The 20799-nt window shown below is 30.5% G+C and overlaps 4 protein-coding genes across 5 annotated transcripts; 1 reads left to right on the plus strand and 3 right to left on the minus strand.

Moving 5' to 3' along the window:
- Window positions 1–585: 585 nt before the first annotated feature.
- LOC145751588 (phosphoglycolate phosphatase-like) lies at window positions 586–2889 on the minus strand. Of its 2 annotated transcripts, XM_082567769.1 has the most exons (6): window positions 2865–2889; window positions 2427–2521; window positions 2286–2349; window positions 2053–2196; window positions 1327–1811; window positions 586–900 (listed from the first exon to the last, which is right to left on the minus strand). In XM_082567769.1, the coding sequence occupies exons 2-6, from the start codon at window positions 2455–2457 to the stop codon at window positions 677–679; spliced, it is 948 nt and encodes a 315-aa protein (XP_082423895.1). In that variant the 5' UTR covers window positions 2458–2521; window positions 2865–2889; the 3' UTR covers window positions 586–676. The 2 variants fall into 2 exon arrangements, with proteins under 2 accessions (XP_082423895.1, XP_082423896.1); XM_082567770.1 differs by lacking the exons at window positions 2286–2349; window positions 2865–2889 and having other exon boundaries at window positions 2427–2523.
- A 725-nt stretch (window positions 2890–3614) lies between these two features.
- Window positions 3615–7955, plus strand: LOC145751586 (ceramide-1-phosphate transfer protein-like). The gene is made up of 7 exons (XM_082567766.1): window positions 3615–3998; window positions 4095–4147; window positions 4712–4887; window positions 5662–5842; window positions 6060–6208; window positions 6558–6734; window positions 7339–7955. The coding sequence occupies exons 1-7, from the start codon at window positions 3830–3832 to the stop codon at window positions 7364–7366; spliced, it is 933 nt and encodes a 310-aa protein (XP_082423892.1). The 5' UTR covers window positions 3615–3829; the 3' UTR covers window positions 7367–7955.
- A 106-nt stretch (window positions 7956–8061) lies between these two features.
- On the minus strand, window positions 8062–10200 carry LOC145751585 (creatine kinase U-type, mitochondrial-like). Its single transcript, XM_082567765.1, has 7 exons — window positions 9964–10200; window positions 9734–9872; window positions 9316–9552; window positions 9022–9233; window positions 8859–8930; window positions 8579–8730; window positions 8062–8420 (listed from the first exon to the last, which is right to left on the minus strand). The coding sequence occupies exons 1-7, from the start codon at window positions 10180–10182 to the stop codon at window positions 8228–8230; spliced, it is 1224 nt and encodes a 407-aa protein (XP_082423891.1). The 5' UTR covers window positions 10183–10200; the 3' UTR covers window positions 8062–8227.
- Window positions 10201–11102: 902 nt separating this feature from the next.
- On the minus strand, window positions 11103–20014 carry LOC145750104 (axonemal dynein light chain domain-containing protein 1-like). Its single transcript, XM_082566047.1, has 26 exons — window positions 19829–20014; window positions 19307–19440; window positions 18738–18962; window positions 18186–18368; window positions 17797–17946; window positions 17441–17527; window positions 17248–17360; window positions 16989–17073; window positions 16755–16895; window positions 16371–16534; window positions 15922–16016; window positions 15702–15799; window positions 15420–15547; window positions 15164–15270; window positions 14655–14738; window positions 14356–14488; window positions 14171–14264; window positions 13702–13895; window positions 13411–13507; window positions 13006–13176; window positions 12862–12939; window positions 12750–12777; window positions 12372–12567; window positions 11828–11927; window positions 11617–11709; window positions 11103–11456 (listed from the first exon to the last, which is right to left on the minus strand). Exons 1-26 carry the CDS (start codon window positions 19938–19940, stop codon window positions 11367–11369), a joined length of 3180 nt encoding a protein of 1059 aa, XP_082422173.1. The 5' UTR covers window positions 19941–20014; the 3' UTR covers window positions 11103–11366.
- Window positions 20015–20799: the final 785 nt, after the last annotated feature.

Here is a 20799-nt window from a genome sequence, read left to right on the forward strand (position 1 = left end):
TGAAAATTACAAAACTGATTATACCTTGATCTTTCTAATGTAAAAAATAAACATTACAGTACAGTACCCAGTTAACTTCAAGGAATTATTTATTTAAAGTAATATTAAACTTGATTTAATTTAATAATTAGCATGAAAAAAGCAGTCTACAATATAAATAACCAATATACCAATGAACACAAGAATTTAACAAAACTGTTATAAAAGTCAAACAATTTACCTGAATCTTATAAGCACTGCTTAGAACAAATATTAGCATAAGGTAATCGACTAAAATTTAATATGTGTCAAGGAGCATAGCAAACATTTAATTTAGTTCAAAAACATAATTACATAATAAGAAAGTAAATTCAAAGCCTAGTTTTAATTTAAAAATGAGTCATTTAAAATTTTTATACATAGACAAATAAATGTAAATACTTAAAATAAAAATTCAAAAAAATTTGCTAAAATAAAACCCATTATATTAAACATATGTTGTTGGTCACCAAAAAAGTGCAAAGTAAAACAACACAGTGTTTTTAAAAATAAACTTTTAAACCAAAAACAAATATATAAAATAAAAATAACATTAATATAGGCAAGTGCAATATAGTGATGCATAATGTTGAAGTGGAATACAGTGACAATGTAACAAAATAAATAAGACAAAAAAGAAATTTAGATAATAGGTTATTTATGCATAGGTAAAATTCCCTGAATGTGGTAAATTAGAGTTAGGTTTATTAGTAGGCAAGTTATTAGTTGGATCTAAAATAAACGAAATTGCGTCTACAATGTTATTAAACACTAAATCAGCATCTGGTGCTAGTTCTTTATTGGTGCAAACACCAGATAAAACACCAATAACCAAACCAGCTGAACCATGTCTTCCCATTTGTGTATCAGCAGGGGTATCCCCTTAAAAATATCAAAATTTAATTACTTTGAAATTTTGTTTAATAATTGTTAAAGGTATTGTCAAGTTAGCCGCTACAGTAACAAATACCTTACAGCGTAGTGTAGTGGTCAGAACACTCGACTTTGCTACATAAGGTCCTGGGTTCGATCCCCACATTTCTCATGATAAAGTGTCCTTGAATAAGGCGCTATAGACGGTAAAAACTCCTACTGAGCCAATAATTAGTTAGTAGCTTAAAATATCGAGCAATTATAATCTATAATATACCAAACTGCCAAAGGCAACTTGAGACTGGGTCGGGGTAACTAATGTTAGTCTATGTTTGAGTCCAGAAGTCAACTTTTCTACACTAAGAATAAATACACACACATATATATATATATGATAACTTACTTAAGGCTGGTTGAAATAAATTAATTTTTTACCTATAACTGCAGTTTGTTGGACATCAATCCCAAGCTCTCTGCACAACAAAAATATATTATCTGGACTTGGTTTGGGTACATTGTCTAGATCCCCATCACATACAACCCTATCCACAAGATCAATTACATTAAGTGCATGAAGAGCATTTAAAGTACTTGGTCTATTATCAGATGTACAAATCGCGATTTTAATCCCAGCAGATTGTAACAATAAAAATACAGAACGTACGTTGCAAACTGGCTTAATAGTCGCTACCATTTCTATACCAGATAAATAAGCCTGGTTCCAGCTTTCAGATACAACTTTTTTGGCCGTATATCTTGTTATGTTATGCGTGTTATGCAGCATATCAATAACCAATGCTTGTAAATAAGCATGAGATTTTTCAGCTAGCGCGCCATTTTTTATTTTTTTTTGTTCTTCGTTGTAGTTGAATAACTGAAATATGTCATGACTTAAATTTCTTCCTGTTTTTAATTCCAAACTAAAAATATAAAAAGTGGTTAGTAAGCTATCAAGACCATGTAGCCATATTACAGTTAAGCTAAAGCAATTAAATTGTTTTTTTATACTTAATCAGGCAAAAATATTTAACAAATTTGTATTTTTAAATACCATTGGCCTTACAAATCACTTAAGCTTTCCTTTAAAAACGATTAATTTTAAGGTTTTCATTCAACCAAAAAGTTTTTTTTAATCAGTAATAAGAATCATTACAATACAACCTTTTGGCGATGTGTTCACACCAAGGAGCCCACATTGTATGGAAGCAGGTAAGGGTCCCATCTTTGTCAAAAACAACCAACTTTATAGGAGGCTTAACATGTTTAGAAGTTGAAAAATACAAACTGCTTTGAAAACCACACGACCTCATAAAAAAATTCATATTAAATTTAAAAAAGTTTTAACTTAGCTACATTCTCATTTGAAGGCAATATTAAAAGTTTTACAAACTTACAATTTACATAAAAGTTTATGACTCTGTATGGCATTTGCTTTTAAATTTACAACCCTTTGAAAATCTGCAAATAAATTTAATATTCATGTAAATAACATCGTACATTTTTTAATAAACTATATATTGGTATAACAAACTTACATTTATTTATTGCATTAAACTTGGTAGCCATCTTTTTCCATCCAATTTAAATTTTAATTCTTAGCCAAGAGTTTTGCAAACACTTAACGGCATAACTATTTTAATTAAATAAAATATAATTTATCTATAACCAATGATACAACACTTATATTTGTTTTTATCAAGCTAACTCTATCACAAATTTTTGATTTAAACATTGCTTAACATTTTACATGCAAATCATTGACATTCATTTATTATTATTTAAACACATACAGCATCTAAAGGATTTATAGAGTGACAAATACTCATAAAATTTCCAAAACGATAACTATCATAAATAAGTCAAAAAGAGTTTATTTGCTGTTGTGCCAATAGTCAATCTATGGTTTAGAAAAATTTTAAAATAAAAACATACTCTTTTTAAAATATTATGAAACTTTTATAAAAAATACTTACCTTAACAGCAACAACAGGCGCCCTAATACAAAAAAGGCTTTTTATATTTGTAATAAACGCGTTCTTTCTTGGCGTTTGTCGGCATTTCGAAAATTTGATACCATTTACATGACAACGTAACCCAATACCATAATATCCGATTCAAGAGTTTCTCGATCCGTGATTGGTCAAGTTAATCACGTGCAACGCACGCTGATTTTGTAAACAAAAGTCAAACAAATTAATATATTATAAAATTGTTAGGTACTTAGATACAACTTTAATTAGGCAAAATATCACTATCTTAAACGTGCACAAATTAAATTACTTTTAGTTGTTAAAATTATGAATTAATTTGATATTAACTTGAATAGAAAACAAAGATTTTAATGATTTAGAAAAAGGGAATGTAATCTTTTTAAATGTATTTTATAGGGAATTAAACTTGTTATACTATAGACTTTATCGTTAATGTTCACCGTTTTTAACCAATACGAATTGCTTAAAATTATATATAACTTTAATTTTCCAAAAAAATATTTAGGTGTATCAACCGAGTTGTTTTCTAATATACATGTTAAGTTCGAAGTGTCTTTCAGGTAAAATTAATAACATTTTAACAGCACATACAGGGGATTATGCAATGTAGCCTTATTTGAGGCCAACTTACATTGATTTAAAAGTACGAGTAAGGGAAGTGATAACCACAAACCACAAGCGATGTTGCAATTCAATTCAAGTAGACTATTAAAAATCGGTAGCTCCTAGACTGTCGGGTTGTTGTTTACAAGTTAGCGAGAATCGCGGTCGATGAGTCTCGGTGTATTTGCAGAGCGAGCATTTAAACAAAACTAGCGGTGTAAAGGTCGATTACACAAAGATTTAATAATTAATCTGCAAAAGTGACTGCGTTTACTTTAAGTGTACATCAATCACTGTTTTAGTAGATGAGTTTATTTTACATCGTTGTCTGTGAATTGTGGTAAATGGCATTTTTCGTGAAAGATTACGTTAAATCACAGGTTAGACGAATTGTATCACTTTTGTGTTTTTTTGTACAAAGAATTTGGTTTAGTAGAATGAATAATCGACTTGCTTACGCTTTACTTGGGACCCTAGCGTTTGTTCTTATTACTTCAACACTCCGCTGTTCACGTAAGTTTCGTTTGCTACGACTATATAGATTATTTATTAAAATTTCGTGCTTTAGTTAGTGCTACATATGATAAATAATTTCATTTTTAAACGCAGATAGTGGTCCAAGTCAACAAGACCTTGGGAATTTTATGTCAGCAATAAGAGAGGTATATTAAAATTATGTTATTAACGTGTAAAGTTTTTGCGTTTTGCTGAAATTGCATTTTTCTTTGTTTCCGATTTCGCGAATTCAGCTATTGGTGATGGCTATTTATGACGCATGTATGTTGTTTTCCACAAATCACTGAGCCAAATCGGATGCATAGAAATCAAATAATAAACAACAAAGTCCCGATGACTGCGTTAAATGTGTTGTTTAGACTAAATATATTTTAAGGAAGTAAAGTTTAAATAAAAATAATAAAGTTTTTAATATAAAAATTTTAATACGCAAACGAACAAAAGCCAAGGTTGGCTTGTATATATAGAAGTTCAAAGGTAAGTAAAGTGGGTATATTAAAAAGTACTATTAAATTTAACTTTACTGGCAGAAGGGTGTGCATGCTAATGCTCTATTTAGATATTTGAAAAAGTTTTGATTTGTAGTTCGTTCAACTACCTTTTTTCCGATTGATTTTAGGTTATAGGTATATTTAGTTTTAGGTGTTAAAATATATTGTACAGACATCCTTAAATCTGTAAATTTAAATATTTTATTTTAATGTTTTAAGAAAGAGGACGAAATCAACGGAAAAATGTCGGAAAATACTGATCCTGGTTGTTCAAGTATTTCAGACAAATTCTCCGCAGACAATTTGGCAACTTTATTCGAAGCTTGTGCTAAGTCGAAACATGCTCGTCAAGTTGATATGGATTGTTACTTAAATGGATGGGATGAATTAATAAGGTAAATAAATATTTTTATTATTATACTATATTTATTTTTTATTTTTTGTATATATATCTTCATCCTCGATGTGGGAAGGTTGAATGCGCGACCTAAACATAGAGTAACATCAGTTACTCCGACCCAGTTTCTAGTTGTCAGTGGCAGTTGGGATATTATAGAGACTATAATGGGATATTTTTGAGACTATAATTGCCCGGTAATTATACTGCTGATTAATTCTGGCTCAGCAGAAGTTTATACCAATCATAGTACCTTACTCAAGGGCGCTACAGCATGAGAGCGGTGGGGACCTCATGATGGTAGTGTTCTTACCACTATACCACGCTCCCAGTTTCTTAACTTAAGCTTAGTATTAATGTAGGTTTTTTTTAATAAAACAAATGAAACGAAGGAAATCCAAATGGATTAGGTTTGATAAATACATTTGCACCTGTATAATTTATAGGTCTCTTTTTAGCTTTGTTTTTTACATTGTGTGATTGTATTTATCTTATTTTTTCTTTGCTTTCACATTATATTTATATTTTAAAAATAGTTTAATTATTATCACCTAGTCACAAAGGTGCAAAATTTTATACCTTTTTAACTACTGTGCTATGATGTTGTTAAAATATTTTATGGTCTTAGAGCATAAAAACGTAACTAAAAGTGTGTTGCTTATTTTTTATTCTGTGGGTAATTAATATGGATGATTGTACCATACCATATTAAAGTTTATTTATTCTTGATAGACAATTTGTTATATATACTTTTATTTAATTAACTTTACAGATTTTTAAACATGATGGGCAAAGTGTTTTCCTTTGTTAACTCGGATGTAATAGACAAGGTTCGAATTTTGCGGGAATTTCGAAGTTCTGATGAAGGAGAACATTACGAAACAATAGGTTCGATGATTCAGTACGAAAAAGAAAATAATTTAATTAACTACAAGGAAGCACCTTCAGGCAAGGTAAATGGGAAAGTTCCTTAACATTGTCTTTAAATTATTCATGATTCTTAATAAAAAATGTCAAATTGAATGCAGTACTAAAAATTTTAAATTGGCTTCTAAATTTTTGAAATCAAAATCAATGTAGTCCATTACTTTATAGCGAAAATTTCACAATTGTTTAATAAATATGTAATATTTTTTTATTTAATTCATTGGTTATTTATTTATGTTTAAGGTAAAAGCCTATGGTAGTAGAACATTATTACGATTACATCGTGCTCTTAAATTTTTGTTAATTTTGATCGGAAAACTTGCCAGAAATGATGATGGTGGAAAGGTATCAACTATGGGATATAATGCTTACTATGCATCACCTATGTCTAAGTAAGTATTTAAATTTTTTCATGTATTTAATACATACTGTTAAAAAAATGCTTAAGAAACAAATGCTTAAGAGTTAATATTACAATGAATTATTTACTCTATTATTTATATATAATAGAGCTTCGTGGACAAAATGTATATAATGTATATCCAATAACAAGGCCTTTTAAATGAAAATGTACTGTTATATGTGTATGCAATGCGGGTAAATAACAACTGGCAAATATCAGCTAGTTGCAACTATATCACAATAACAAAATCCAGCCTATAGTGCAGGCACTTAACTAATTTAACTATTAAAGAGAAATATATATGTTTTCTGTGTTTTAAATTTGTTTTCTTACCAAAGATATCATCCTTGGGCTGTTCGGAAAGGTGTTGAACTAGCGGTGTACGTGCTACCCAGCAGAGACACATTTATTAAACAACTTTGTCAAGATCTGGAAGCTGATAAATTAAGTGAAAGAATGCAAGTTTGTTCGGAAAGTATGGATGCAATATTTGAATACACACATGCACTTTACAGGTATTCATCTATTTAATTCTTTATTTTAAGGTCAAGTTTATTTTTTTTTGTTTAAGTTTAAGGCATTGAAGATGGCGTTACTACTAAAATGTACAAACACACCAAACATAGTAAACACGCCTGCGCTTATTATACTATGAAAATAAAATGTGTCACAAATTTATTACGACTGGTGTTTATATATATCAGATAGACATATTGGCCTTTGTAAGCGTGTTTGTACATTTTACAATAAAAAATATTAAATGTATCTTTAAATTTAACTTGCTTTTTAATTTTATTTTTTTACATTTAAATTCTTATCCTTAATGTGGGAAGGTCGACAGGATTTAAACATAGAGTAACATCAGTTACCCCGACCAAGTTTTTAGTTGCCTTAGGCAGTTTGGGATATTATTAATTATAACTGCCCACTAATTATAAGCTGCTGATTAAGTGTCGGCTCAGCGGGAGTTTATACTATTTAAATCACCTTATTCAAGGGATTTACAGCATGATAGCAGTTGGAATCGAACCCAAGACTTCATGTAGTAAAAAAAAGTGTTTTGACCCCTACACTATGCTTTAGAATTTAATAATATTTAACACATTTTTTTATGTTTAGTAAATACGATATTCTTGAGATTCCTTAGTTCTTTCCTATTGACCCCTGTTATAACATATTACACTACATGAACATCGGTACAGTGTTATATGTGCATGATACTTCACTAGATGTCGTTAATTTCCTTGAACTATAGTTCTCTGTTGCAATCAGATATATTCCTTATTTACTATAATCAAATTATTGAACTATATATACATAGCATGCACTTTTTAGGTAAGTACTAAGACAGATTTTTTGCTGGTATTTTTATATGAGTAAAAAATCTTTTATGTTTGTTTTTTTGGTTATTTGAACTAGAGAATAGATGTTTTTATAGAAAACTTTATTTTACCAATTTTATTGTTTTTAGCCTTTTTTGTTCATTTTCTAATTTTTTTTTATTTTTAGTATTATAAGGTTTATTGTATTGTCCTATTTGTTTTTAATGAAATTTTGTTGTACTTTATTTCTTCGTACGCAAGTCCTATTCTTGATAATTGAAGTTTACCAAATCAGAAGTTTAAAATCAACTGCTTCTGTATAATTTTTTACATCTTTACATACTTGGGTCAAATATTAAAACAGTATTTTAACTTCTGTAGACGTTATAGGCAAATAAAGATATTGTTTTCATATTGCTACTATAACTACCTATACACACTCGACAATACCTGACTGTGCCAGCAAAGGTGCTGTCTGTAAAGGCTTTGGTTTAGTTAAAGTCTAACGCAAAAGCTTGTTTTACAGTAGGGTTTTATTTCGACATTTACTTTTACAGTAGGGTTTTATTTCGACATTTTTGTATTAACCACATCAGAACGTTTTTTAAACTATAAATAACGGAAATTTGCATGAAAAATAAGAAAAAAATTGTTGATTGATATGGTTGTCTAGTTTGTGGTTAGATTTATTTTGGAATAAGATGGTTAATGCTCTTTCGCTTTTCGAGAAGTTTTTCCATGTTGATAAGAAGGTTAACACCGTCGATAACTTCTTGCACTAAGCGCACCTCGGATTTGCCCAAACGATCCAAGTTAGAAATGTCGAAGGTTCCACCCTCGGCTTTAGTGTCTACGCCACCAGTTCCACGTTTTTGCAATCTGAAATGTCAAATTTGACGTTAATAGAGCATTGAGCCTATCATAAGACTTATAATACCACACTTGAAGTGGTAAAACAAACTACTAAAGCTTTCAACTTTGTTTATGTTATACGTACGTATTAAGCAATTAGCATACACTAACTGTGTTAAAGGTACCTTAATTTCAAAAGAATTGCTTCGAATCTCGGGTCTTGGGCAAGTTTTGGGATCTTAAGATGGACCCCACATCGAAGGCCATTACCAATGTTTGATGGACAGGTGAGAATGTAACCGAGGTTGTCACTCTTCTGGTATTCCCATCCAGCGGCCTAGAAAGAAAAAGTTGCATGTTAAAAAAAGGAAATGCATATAGTTATTAGGTCTTCAATTTAAATAACGTACTAAAACTTGATTAAACAAATTTGTTTGACTCCGTAACACTCTTGTCATAACTTACTTCGATTAATTTTTCCATTTCATTGACTCCCTTGCAGAATCGAGTAAAAACGGATTTCATGTCGCCTCCAAGCTGCAAAAGCAAGAATAACAGTTAGTAAAGCTATACTCTATTCAAGGTTATTCTTAAGACATTTAGTAAAATATAAATTAACAACTTTTACCTCCATTGAAATAATTCGAAGATGGTCTTCTTCGTTGACCCAGGTCAAGAAGTTCTTGGCGTCGTTGTGGAAGATACCACGTGCATCTGGCCAGTCACGTGCCATACCAGCGCTGGTCAGAAGTGGGGAAACTGGCTTGTCGAACAAGAAGTGGTCGTTAATAAGTTTCTCCTGGTCTTCTTCAGACATGATCATCAGAGAATAGTATTGGCCTTAAGCAAAAGTAATCGACGTGTTAATAACAAATAGGTTATATATTACTGTGTTAATAATAAATTAGGTAAATTTTTCTACCTCCAAGATCTGGAGAAAGTCCTTTAAAAGCTTCCCTGGCAATTCGTTCGACTTCGCGTCTTTCGGCTCGGGAGCAAACAGGTGGATGTGGAAGACCACGGATCGCTCTTCCGGTTCTTACGCGGGAAGAGAGAACGTAGTTGGAGTCCAATTTACCTCCTTTGATGTTGTTTGGGTTGAGGTCGATCGGATGGGTCATTGTATCTGGGTCGTAGCCATTGTGTCGCTCAGTGATGACTAAAGATATTAATAACACATATAAACGTGTAGGCTACTGTTAGCAAGGTTAACCGTGAAATATCTTTGGGTTGGCACTTTGGACCTATTTTAATATGTTTTGCAAGGTGAAAAGTAAGTCACATTCCACTGTGTGCTCTGTTAGTTATATCTATGAATTTATACTTTGCAAAAACATTACCTGGATAAAAAAAATCCTTAAAAACTTCGTAACTTTCTTCATCACAGGCAACCGCGCCTACAATTTCAATAAATGGATGACCTTGGTTGTCAACTCCAGTTTGGATACACTGGTCCAAAGTAAATCCGTTGGGGGTTATCTAAGATTTTACAAATTTAGCTTGTTAGTACATTTGCTTAACGACTAACATAAAGGTTTTGTGCAAAATAATTAGAAATATTTGCACTTACCGTGTCCCGATATTTGGCGTACACTCCTGGAGTTAAATGCCTTCTCATGATGTTATTGTGCTTGCTCAACTCTGGGAAGTCGGCGCCAGGGGGGTACTTCATGGGCCTCGTTGGTGGAAGTCTTGCTGAAGCAACATTGTTGGAGGCTTCCTTTTGTTGTTGGATGCCATAGACCAATGAAAGAGAACCGACCGCGGCAGCAGCAATGTACTTATGCATTTTGATATTTTATCTTATTAACCTGCAACAGACAAAAAATTTATTGCAATCAAATCAATGAAAATAACTAAAAAATTTTCCTAGCCAGTTAAAAATGTTTTTTTTGCAAGTTCTTGGAAAAAGTTAGCTTTCTATTGTCAAAACAACATGAAACAATGTTATTGCGTCATAATGTATCTATTATGCGTTTTTAATTGTTTTCTGTTTACTTATTTCTTATTATTTCTGACCTCTACGGCAAAGTTTCATATCTTTCTACTTTCTTTTATAAACTTGTAGTTTGTAAGCACTTAATGCCACGTTGCATTGTGCTTGTGCTACTGCTACTGCATCAAAACGCATTTTTACATTCAAGTTGTATTCCTGAATGATGCCTGAGTCTATTAACGGCTTACTCGACGCCTTAACTTTAAATAATGCTAAAAAGTGCTGTTTCATTGCCATTTTTTAATTAAACGTTTTGCCTTCAGTAACTAAGTATTTGGAGGTGCGTACGTTTTTTTCATTTTTAGCTCATGGCCGCTAACCGCAATTAAAGCCTAGATGGTAGGCTCAATGATTAACGATAAAAGACGACCTTTCCTTCTTTTGGTGCTCTAAGGTCGTTTAAGTTATAATACCTAGATCATGTTTCAGATGAAGGCATTTCTACCAAGTTGATTTCGTCTTCTCTATTATTTTTCGAGGTGTCTAGCGTGTCAAGATACATAAAAAACAATAGGTTGTTTATAGGTTTGTTTTATGTCTATTTTTAAAAAGCGATCCCGTTACCATTCACGTTAGATTTGTTCATTAATTTTATTTACCAAAACTCGTGTAGCCTCAATTAATTAAAAGTTAAACATTTATGATGAGCCCATAACACTTTTTACTTTCTTCTTAGTATTACCTTATATTGATATAGGCAAGGTTAAGTAAATGTTATAGTTTATTAATTGTGTAAACAAACGCAAATAATTTCATTTCGCAATACAAATTTTCAAATCGCGTTCAATGTAATTGCAATACAGAATATTAGAAATACTTTAGTTAGTAGAGTCTATAATAATATCTTATCTTATTAAGCAATTTTTTGAAAATAGGTTATATATACGATATATGCAATATGAAACACAGTGACAAATTTACTGTTTAAACAGTGCACCAATTTATTATAGGTAGAAAATAATTATGTTTGAATTTATCTATTTTTTTTTGCTTTTAGTTTTCTTAGTAGGCGATCCTCTCGATGGAGCTATTTTTCCAGCTTCATTCTTAGACCCAGAAGCTTTACCCTTAAATATACAAAATAAGTCATGGTATTATTGGTATTATAGACACTATAACTCAACTCAACATCTTTAACCATAAAATTTTAAAGCTTTTGGTACAAATTTACAACCATTATTGTGCGACCAATGTTTTTTCAATTTATTGCTTATGAATTTAACTTACATCTTCTTCTGTTACTGCTGGTGCATCCGGTGATTTCTTTTCAGCCTTTTCTTCTGGAGTATTTTTACCACTTTCTTTCTCAAAATTTGCCACCTGTAAAATTTAACAAAGTACAAAATAAGTGGCCCAACAAAATTTAGCTTACGAATCTTTAACAATTAATAATCCAAAATATATTTTTAAGATAATAAACAAGTAAAAAAAAATTTACCGATTTTTCAAGAGCTCTTATTTTTTCGTTAGCTTCATCGACTTGTACTTGCAAGTCGAATACTTTTTGTTCAGATGCTTGCGCACGCATTTCTGCAGCTCTGTGTAAAAAAAACAATTCTTTTATACATACAAAGCTAAAAGCCTACAAAAACAACGAAATGTAAAGACACTGATAAGAGATTGTTATTTTTAAATTTGATTGTAGCTAAATAAGGCAAAACATCCTAATAAATCGGCAGCGTGGTGTAGTGGTAAGAACACTTGCTACACCACCATGAGGTCGTGGGTTCAATCCTTACTGCTCTCTGCTGTAGCGCACTTGAGTATGACGCTATACACGGTATGGACTCCTGTTAAGCCAGAACTTAATCAGCAGCATAATTACTGAGCAATTATAATCTACATACTATCCCAAAATGCTAAAGGCAACTCGGGACTGGGTCGGAGTAACTTATGTTACTTTACGTTTAGGTCGCGCATTCGACCTCCCCACATCAAGGATAAAGATATATACAAAAAAAATGGTTATCAATTAAACTTACAGCAATTCTTCTTGTACTTCATTCATTTTAGCAATAGCGTCATATGCAGACTGGGTCAAAGTACTGGATGGGGCAGACAATGAGGCCTGACTTCCCTCTTTAATAATAAGAGCTCCCAGTTGGGTATCATGTACGTTTTCATCTTCACCAATTACTGACAATCTATGGGGCATATCACCTTCAGGTGACTCAGCATCTAAAAAATACAAAATATTCTTTTTATATTTTTCTTTTAAGCAATTTCAAAAGTCGAAAAGTCAGGTTAAAGCTATTATGTAAGGACTTAAGTTGCCTATAATATTTTTAAATATAATGATATTGCATGATTAAGCCTCTGAATATTAGCAATTTTGAAAGTTAAATTACTTAAATACTGACCTTGTTCTTCTTTCTCCCCATCAACTTCCTAAACGTAATATAAAGCAAAAATGTGTAAAAGGCAAATTATTTACCATAATATTTAAAATCTATAAGGCTAAAATCAACTTACAGTAATGGGCTGTTTTTCTCCAGTTGATGGTGCACTTTCATCTGTTGTTTCAGTTTTGTTGACAATCATTTTCTGTATCTAAATATATAAAATAACATGAATATTTGTAATCAATAAAACTTAAAAAAATTTATTTTTTTATACCTCTGAGCCCTCTTGGGTTACAGGTCTACTTGAGGGAGTTTTTGGGGTTGCACCCTCTTTTTTAGCATCCTGCAATCTATCCAATACAGTTTCTGTCAATAAAACTACTCTTCCAGAACTGCCAGATCGAAGACATAAACTACAAGTGTGGATCCATTCAATTGCTTCTTTCTGTAAAAATATTAATATAACTTTTCTTGCTTTAGATATCGGTGTCAGATTAAAAATAAATTTAAATCCTGAAGGTTTTAGTTTTAACAAATTATCTACGTAAAAGGAATGAACTTAAAGTCCAATTATATTGATATGTAAATTGTTTTAGCTAAGCATAAATTTGTTGTGTGATTTTATATTTATTTAGGTAATAAGTAACCAAAAATTGGCAAGTAAAAGTTTTCTACATACTCTGAGCCTGTTATAGTCTCCCTTTTCGTGCTCGGCATCTTCATCTTGTTGGTCTCTCTTAAGTTGGATCATGGCCTCAACAATGCTTAAGCAACACCTTAAACAAAAAAGTTACATCTTGATTTTTAAATAGGAAGACCAAAAGTCGATATGCAGCAAAGAAATGGGAAAATATTAATAATATAAAGCTGAACATAGTTTAAAACAAGATTAAGTTTAACATATAACATCATGGGAATATTTTGATTACAACATTTAAAAAAAATATGAAAAAAACATCATTTTACATACTGGCATAAATAATTTGTGAAAATGCTTAGATGATCTGTGATTTCACTTCCTTTCTTTAACAAATCATCATATGAACATGAAGCTACCAAGCTTGTTTCTTTCGGGTGATGACTTTGGACAGATTTGTGATTAGGGGCCATAAATAATAACATTTGTACCATCCAGTGTATAAGTTTGGTGTGTACAGTAGTGACCTAACAAAGGAAATGATTTTAAAACTTAAAGCAATAAAATACTTTTTATTCTTTCAAACAACTGCCTTACTTAAAACCCATTGGCAGGTAATTTTTTCGGAAAAAATGCTCAATAACATACAAAACTGCAAAAGGATAATAAGACTATGTCAGGGTAACAAATGTTACACAAGTTTAAGTCAAAAATTTTTTTTTTAAATAAATAAAAAAATAATTTAGAATTTTCTGAATTCCGAGTAAAGTTTATAGTTGTAATATTTTTTAAACAAATTAACCTGGGCTAATATTTTTCCATCTTCTGCCTCGATTCCATTCAAAGTTCTCTTAAACCAATTTTGCACAGCTGCCATTGCCTCATCCATGTCAATACTAAACATCAAACAAAAATTTAAAAATTTCATTTACTAGTTGTATGATGACAAAAAAATGGGTCACGATTTAATTCCATAATATAACATACTGTGTATGAGGCATTCCTTTAACTCTGTCTTCATCTTTCTGCTGTGATCCAACAAATGGATAAATATCATCAATCATGGTAATGTAGTCACTAAATTTGTCATATAAATGAAGCCAGTCTGTGTCTGTCAGAGCTTTTAGAAAACAAACAATATTAGTCATAAAAAAAGTAAATTTTCATGATTTATGATTCAGAATTAGATTTTCGACTTAAATATTAAAAAATATTTTAACTAATGATTTTTTTTATTTAGGTGACAAATTACTAAATTTTAATTTTTCATGTCCTAAATGTCTTACCTTCTGAGCCATTCACATTTAGTGACAATTTTGTTACCCAGATGTCCATGTTGTTTTGTAAAGTAATCAACGCTTTAGCAAAACCTTAAAACAATTCAAAAACAATGTTAAGATAATCAATAAGTAAACAAATAGAGTTTGTTAATTTAAATTTTAAAAGTTACAAGTGTTTTAAAAATCGGATTAGCTTAATTTTTGCAACATTAGTGTAAGGGGCAGCGTGGTGTAGTGGTTAGAACACTTGCCTCACCACCATGAGGTCGTGGGTACATACCCCACTGCTCTCATGCTGTAGCGCCCTTGAGTAAGGCACTATAAACGGTATTAACTCCTGCTGAGCCAGCACTTAATCAGCAACATAATAAGTGGGCAATCATAATCTATAATATCCCAAACTGCCACAGGCAACTCGAGACTGGGTCGGAGTAACTGATGTTACTCTATGTTTAAGTCGCGCATTTGACCTTCCCACATCGAGGATAAAGATATATATACGAAAAAGGGATTACCGTTTTCTCCAGATATTCTTACTTCAAGTTGTTTAAGAATGGCTCGTAGCATATTGTTGACATCCATCATTGTTTCAGAGGCTGGATAACTTTCACCATCATCAGTTCTATAAATTAACAAATTATTAAAAAGACAAAAAAAAAACGTTTGTTTTTGTGGGAAACCGTCACTTATTGTTTAAAATTTAATAGTTTGTGTAAATTTGTCAAAAAAATTGTGCCTACTTTACAAAAATGTTTATAAATATAATCTTACAAATGACGGCGATACACTTTCCAAGATATTTCAGTCCACGCTTCACTTTTCTTGGCCATCTTGGTTAGTTGCTCCTGATTGGTCAATAACAACCCACCTCCAAATCTCTCCGAGTCATGACCCAATTTCTTAACAAAAATAAAATAAAAAATTAATTTTGTACAACAGCTGACTAAGAAACTATGCTACTTTTAAACTCCAGTTTATATGGTCAATATTAACCTGTTTAAAACAAATTTGCCTCTATTTATTTTTTGTTTGTTTTTATATTTATAACTCTACCTCCTCCCATTTTGTCATAGCCTTGCAAAGTTTAGAGATAAACTCGTCAGGAGGCAGCTTTACATTTCTAACATCATTTGCATTTGTGATCAAGTTATCTGAATTTTAAAAATTTACAAAAGATTTACAATAATGTATATTCAAGGGAGGCAAATAAATAATTTCTTTACATTTAACTGATAATATTTAAATTTTATTTAAAAATGCACATTTAACGTACTATTAAATATTCCGATCCATTTCTCCAAACCAGTCTTAATTTTTTTTAAAAGATTTTGACTTTGCCTATCAGCAGACTCCACACTTTGCTTAAAACTACATGAAAATTATAAATTAAAATTATGTAACAGTATATTACAATGTAGTTTTAAAACTATTCGAGTTGACATAACAAAAAAACAAAATTGTTCTATTTTAATAAAAAGTTGGTTTACTTTAGTAAAAAATTGGTTTTGGTCAGTCTAATATAGTTAGATTTTTATGTTAAATGTATTTTTTTATTTGTATTTAATTATCAATCTCGTGTTTGTTTGAAATTTCATAGACTATAAATGCCTTTTTTTTAATCTGTAAATTAATGTTTGGCTTAGCAGGAATTCAGTTCATACCATTTTAAGTCCTTACTTAAAGTTACAACAGAAAGAAGTGGAGATTGAACCCAAAACTTACTGAAACATAATTTCTCTCCATTCCTCAACTTGTTTTTGTATCAATGACAATTCTTCACTGTCTTGGTCACTCAACATAACAGCAAAGTGGTTTGAAAGTTTAAACCAAGATTTCTCACTTACATGCAAGCGCTTTGCAGTATTCAGCTCATTAGCAGATATAATCTAAAAATCAAAAATATTTTATTAAATTTTGACAGATTTTCGTACATTAAAGAACTTATAATATATAAAAAAACAAGATTGTAAGTAAAAGTCAGGTTTTTACTATCATGATTTTTAACTAAATATAATTTATATTGTCTTCACATTTAAATTTTTAACCTAATCTAGTTTGACATTATTACAGTATCTTGTTTTGTTATTAACCAATATTAGTATGTACCTTTAGTGCTAGGCTGTATGCAGCATTACTCCACAAATCCTTTTCATTAGTGAGTGCCTTTACACTGTTCTCCAGTCTATATCTTTGTAGTTCATACAAATCATGATACTCATCAACAAGATTGGCATTAGTTTGGGATTCCTGCACAAATATACATTTAATTACTTAATCCAAAATGATTTTAAAAATGAAAAAAATACTGATGGTGAAATATTTAAGATATAAAATGCTGACTTTTAAAGCTTTGGCCAGTTCCTCTTCAGCTTCTGTTGCATCTTCAGTTACTTGTTGATCATGTTCTTTTACTTCTAGTAACTCACTATACAGAAAAAATATTAAACATACATTTAAGCATTACATAAACACCACCAAAAAGACAATAGGTGTATTAAAAAAAACTTAAAATTTAGGAATAATTGATTATATATTTGAAGTTTTATTTACATGTTAAAAAAAGATTATGATGTGGTTCAGTAAATATTATTTAAAATACCTCGTTAGAAAAGATATTGAAGATTTAAATCTTAACAGTTCCTCAGTTAACCTTCTATCCAGTGACCTCTGGGCCATAACCTCAGCATATAAGCTCTTTATTTGGCGAGGAATCTAATTTTAAACAACAATAATTTAAGCTGGGTATGCACTTAAAAAAATTGTGAAACTTTATGGATAACAGTCATACTTACCCTGTTAAGTAAGTCAGCATATTTCTGGCGAAGTTTTGACAAAAGTTGTCCTCGCTCGATGCATTCAACACTAACTTGTCTTATCAACTAAACAAAAAGGTAACACTTTAATTAACTTAATGCACAACCATGGGTCTTATAAAAAAATTGATTGCTCTAAGCTGCATTTAATTGTCATAAAATGGTTTTAAGCTGCATTTATTTGTCATAAAATGGTTGCAACTTGCAACTATTAAGCTGTAATGGTTTTACACACCATAATCAGCATTATTTTTAATTTGAAGTCGTATACTATTAACCTTCAAAATTATAAAGTTAAGTGATTAAAAAAGCTAAATATTAATGTTTTTATTTGCCTCTGAAAACACCAAGTCGTAGATACTTTGTTCTTTTTTAATAAGTTCAAGAAGATTGTGAATTTGGGTTGGTCCTTTAATCTCCACCTGTTCATCTTCTACACCACTTTCTATTAACATGTTATCAAGCGTTCTTAGTAGTTGAATAACCTTTAAAAAATTTTACAAAAAAAGAAAGGTATTATAACAGGTGCAAAAGCCTATAGCAGTAATCTAGTACCTAGGTAGGCGGATAATAAATTTTGAATAAACGATGTATTTTAAATACTTTTGTTATGTTTTCGAATCATTAAAATGGTTAAAACAGATTTTCACAATTGTTTTTCATGGCATATTTTTTTATTGATATTTTTTATTATTACAGTAACTTTAAAAAAAAAAAAAATTACTTCAAATCTCTTTGATGGTATAAGCGATGGGAAAATTCTTAATATTTGGTCATGATCAGTTAGTTTGGTTGTCAAACTATCATCAATATATTCTAACCCCAACACTGCCTTGGTTTTTACAATATGATATTCCCTTGGAATAATTGTGTCAGGAACAGCAATGTTGGAATTCGTGTGCTTAAGCTAAACAAAAAAATTAAAAGTTAATATTAACAAACAATAACCTATTAGTAAAACTAAACAATTAACCACTAGTAGATACCCTAAACATAGAGTAACTTTCATTAGTTCAATCCAGTCTTACGTTAATTTTGGCAGTATGCTATAACTTGGCCCATTCATATTGCTTTACTAAAGGGTGCTATCCTATGTAAGCATTGGGGATTAAACTGATTATTTAAGAGTTGCAATAAATACCAAATGCTATGATATGTAATATTCTATGTTGCTAATCAAATTTATTAATTTATTCTATAGTTTGTCCAGATAACTTTAAACATATATGACACAAAAATGGTTATAAAATTACAATTCATTTTTTAAAACACTTACTTTTACGTCCTCCTGTTGTGCAGCTTCTAATCTTGTTGCACTTTTATCAAATTGACTCGGGGGTGGAGGCCTGGGTTTTTGTTCACCCGCTACATCATATAAAAATGAAATATCTCGGGTTCCCACCCCTTTACCTAAAGAGCGAGGATTGTCGGTCAAATGCCTAAACTGCATTCTTCTGTTCTTGTGATGCCATACATTGGCAGGTGGGCCTTTCTTTAAAGCCTGTAACAAATACTTTGTGTAAAAATAGCATTGACCTAATGTTAAGTTTAAAAATTCTTTCATGTTAAGACTGTAAAATTGACAGATATTATTCTTATAAATCCTTAATTTTAAAAGGTAGACTCCATGGCATAAACTTTGGGTTATATTTGTTATTCTAACCCAATTCTAACCCAAGTTAGTCTTTGGTTTAAACCTAGAACATCTTGTAGAAAAGCCAAGTGTTCTAATTACTACACTATACTGTCGGTAAGACAACACAAATTAAACAAATTATTTATATATATTTCAAAATAAAAATAAATGTTTTAATTGTTTTTTATTTATTAAGTTTTTTGATTTACCATGCGTAGCTTCTCTGGGGTTTTAAGTTTTTTTATAGGAGATAATTGTTCATCATTACTAACAGGAATTGTTTGTGTCAGAGCAAAAAGAAGTTCCTCTGGTATCATTTCATTTTCGTTCTCAATATTTTTTTCTAAAAATAATTTTCATAAAACGTATAAGTGGGTTGTTTAAGCAGTTAAGGTAAGTTAGTGTATAGTTGATTTTTTTGTATATCTTTATCCTCAATGTGGGAAAGTCAAATGCACAACTTAAACATAGAGTAACATCAGTTACTCCGACCCAGTTTCGAGTTGCCGGTGGCAGTTTAGGATATTATAGGTTACCCGATAATTATGCTGCTGATTAAGTGCTGGCTCAGCAGGAGTTCCTTACTCAAGGGCGCTACAGCATGAGATCAGTGGGGATTGAACCCACGATCTCATGTGTGGTGTAGCAAGTGTTCTTACCATTACACCACGCTGCCGGTTAAAAAGTTATTTAAAATGTTACAAAACTGAGTAGAAATATTTTTAGTTTACCCTGTTTTTCGACTGGTTCTTGAACTGATACGTCATTAGGTGGTGTGTTTTCGACTTGGACCTCTACACTGAGCTGGTCTTCAGGCTCTGGTGGTTTAATACTTACTTCCATTGCTTTAGTTTAGATGTAAAATTATTTAAAAAAAATGTTTTACATTATACTTAAAACATCAAAAACGAAAGATTCTGAGTAATAATAATGTATATAAAACTTAAAATAAAAGGTAGTTGCAACACACTATCTTGGTTTAATAGACTGGGTTGTTTTATTTTAGTGGTAAAGCTGTTTTTTAAAACTTTGCATGTTTGGTTATTTTGTTGACACTTTGACGCATAATTTCGCTACAGCGAATTCTGTTTCTATGGAAATGTATTTTAGGTTAATTTGTTTTATTTATTTCTATGGCATCTGGTAGTATTAAAAAAATTTTATTTAATACAACAATGCAGTTATAAAAATTATTTATTTTATTATTATCCTGGTAAAAAAAGTGTTTTTTAGTTGGTTTATAAAAATAGAAACTGAATAAAAAATATGGTAACCTGGTTCTTTACAAAAATTCTAACGTTACGCATTTTTAAAAACAAAACAAAAACAAATATGAAAATGTTTCGTTGTTGGTAATCCTTCAGTTATTATTAAATACTTAATGAAGAATTTATAAAATGTGTGTTTGATGTATTTATTGGATAAGTTGTATCTGTTAATACCATTGTAATAATATAGCTATTTTTGTTTGGTGGTTAACTGGTTAAGCTCTTTAGTCTGTTAGCAGTTAGTCTGTCTGTCTGTTAGTATTGATTTTAATTTTGTGGTTTATGTTTTAAATATTACTCTTTTATTTATTTTTTGTTCATGCATTTAGTAAATCAATAAAATGATTGTAAGCATTAATATTTTGGTTAACTGTTATGTAGTTTTAATATTTAGCACTTTGGATAAAAATGTTATTTAATTTTGTTTTAGATAT

Source organism: Corella eumyota, chromosome 4, assembly GCF_963082875.1.
Source record: "Corella eumyota chromosome 4, kaCorEumy4.1, whole genome shotgun sequence".
In the NCBI taxonomy this organism is placed as follows: Eukaryota; Metazoa; Chordata; class Ascidiacea; order Phlebobranchia; family Corellidae; genus Corella; species Corella eumyota.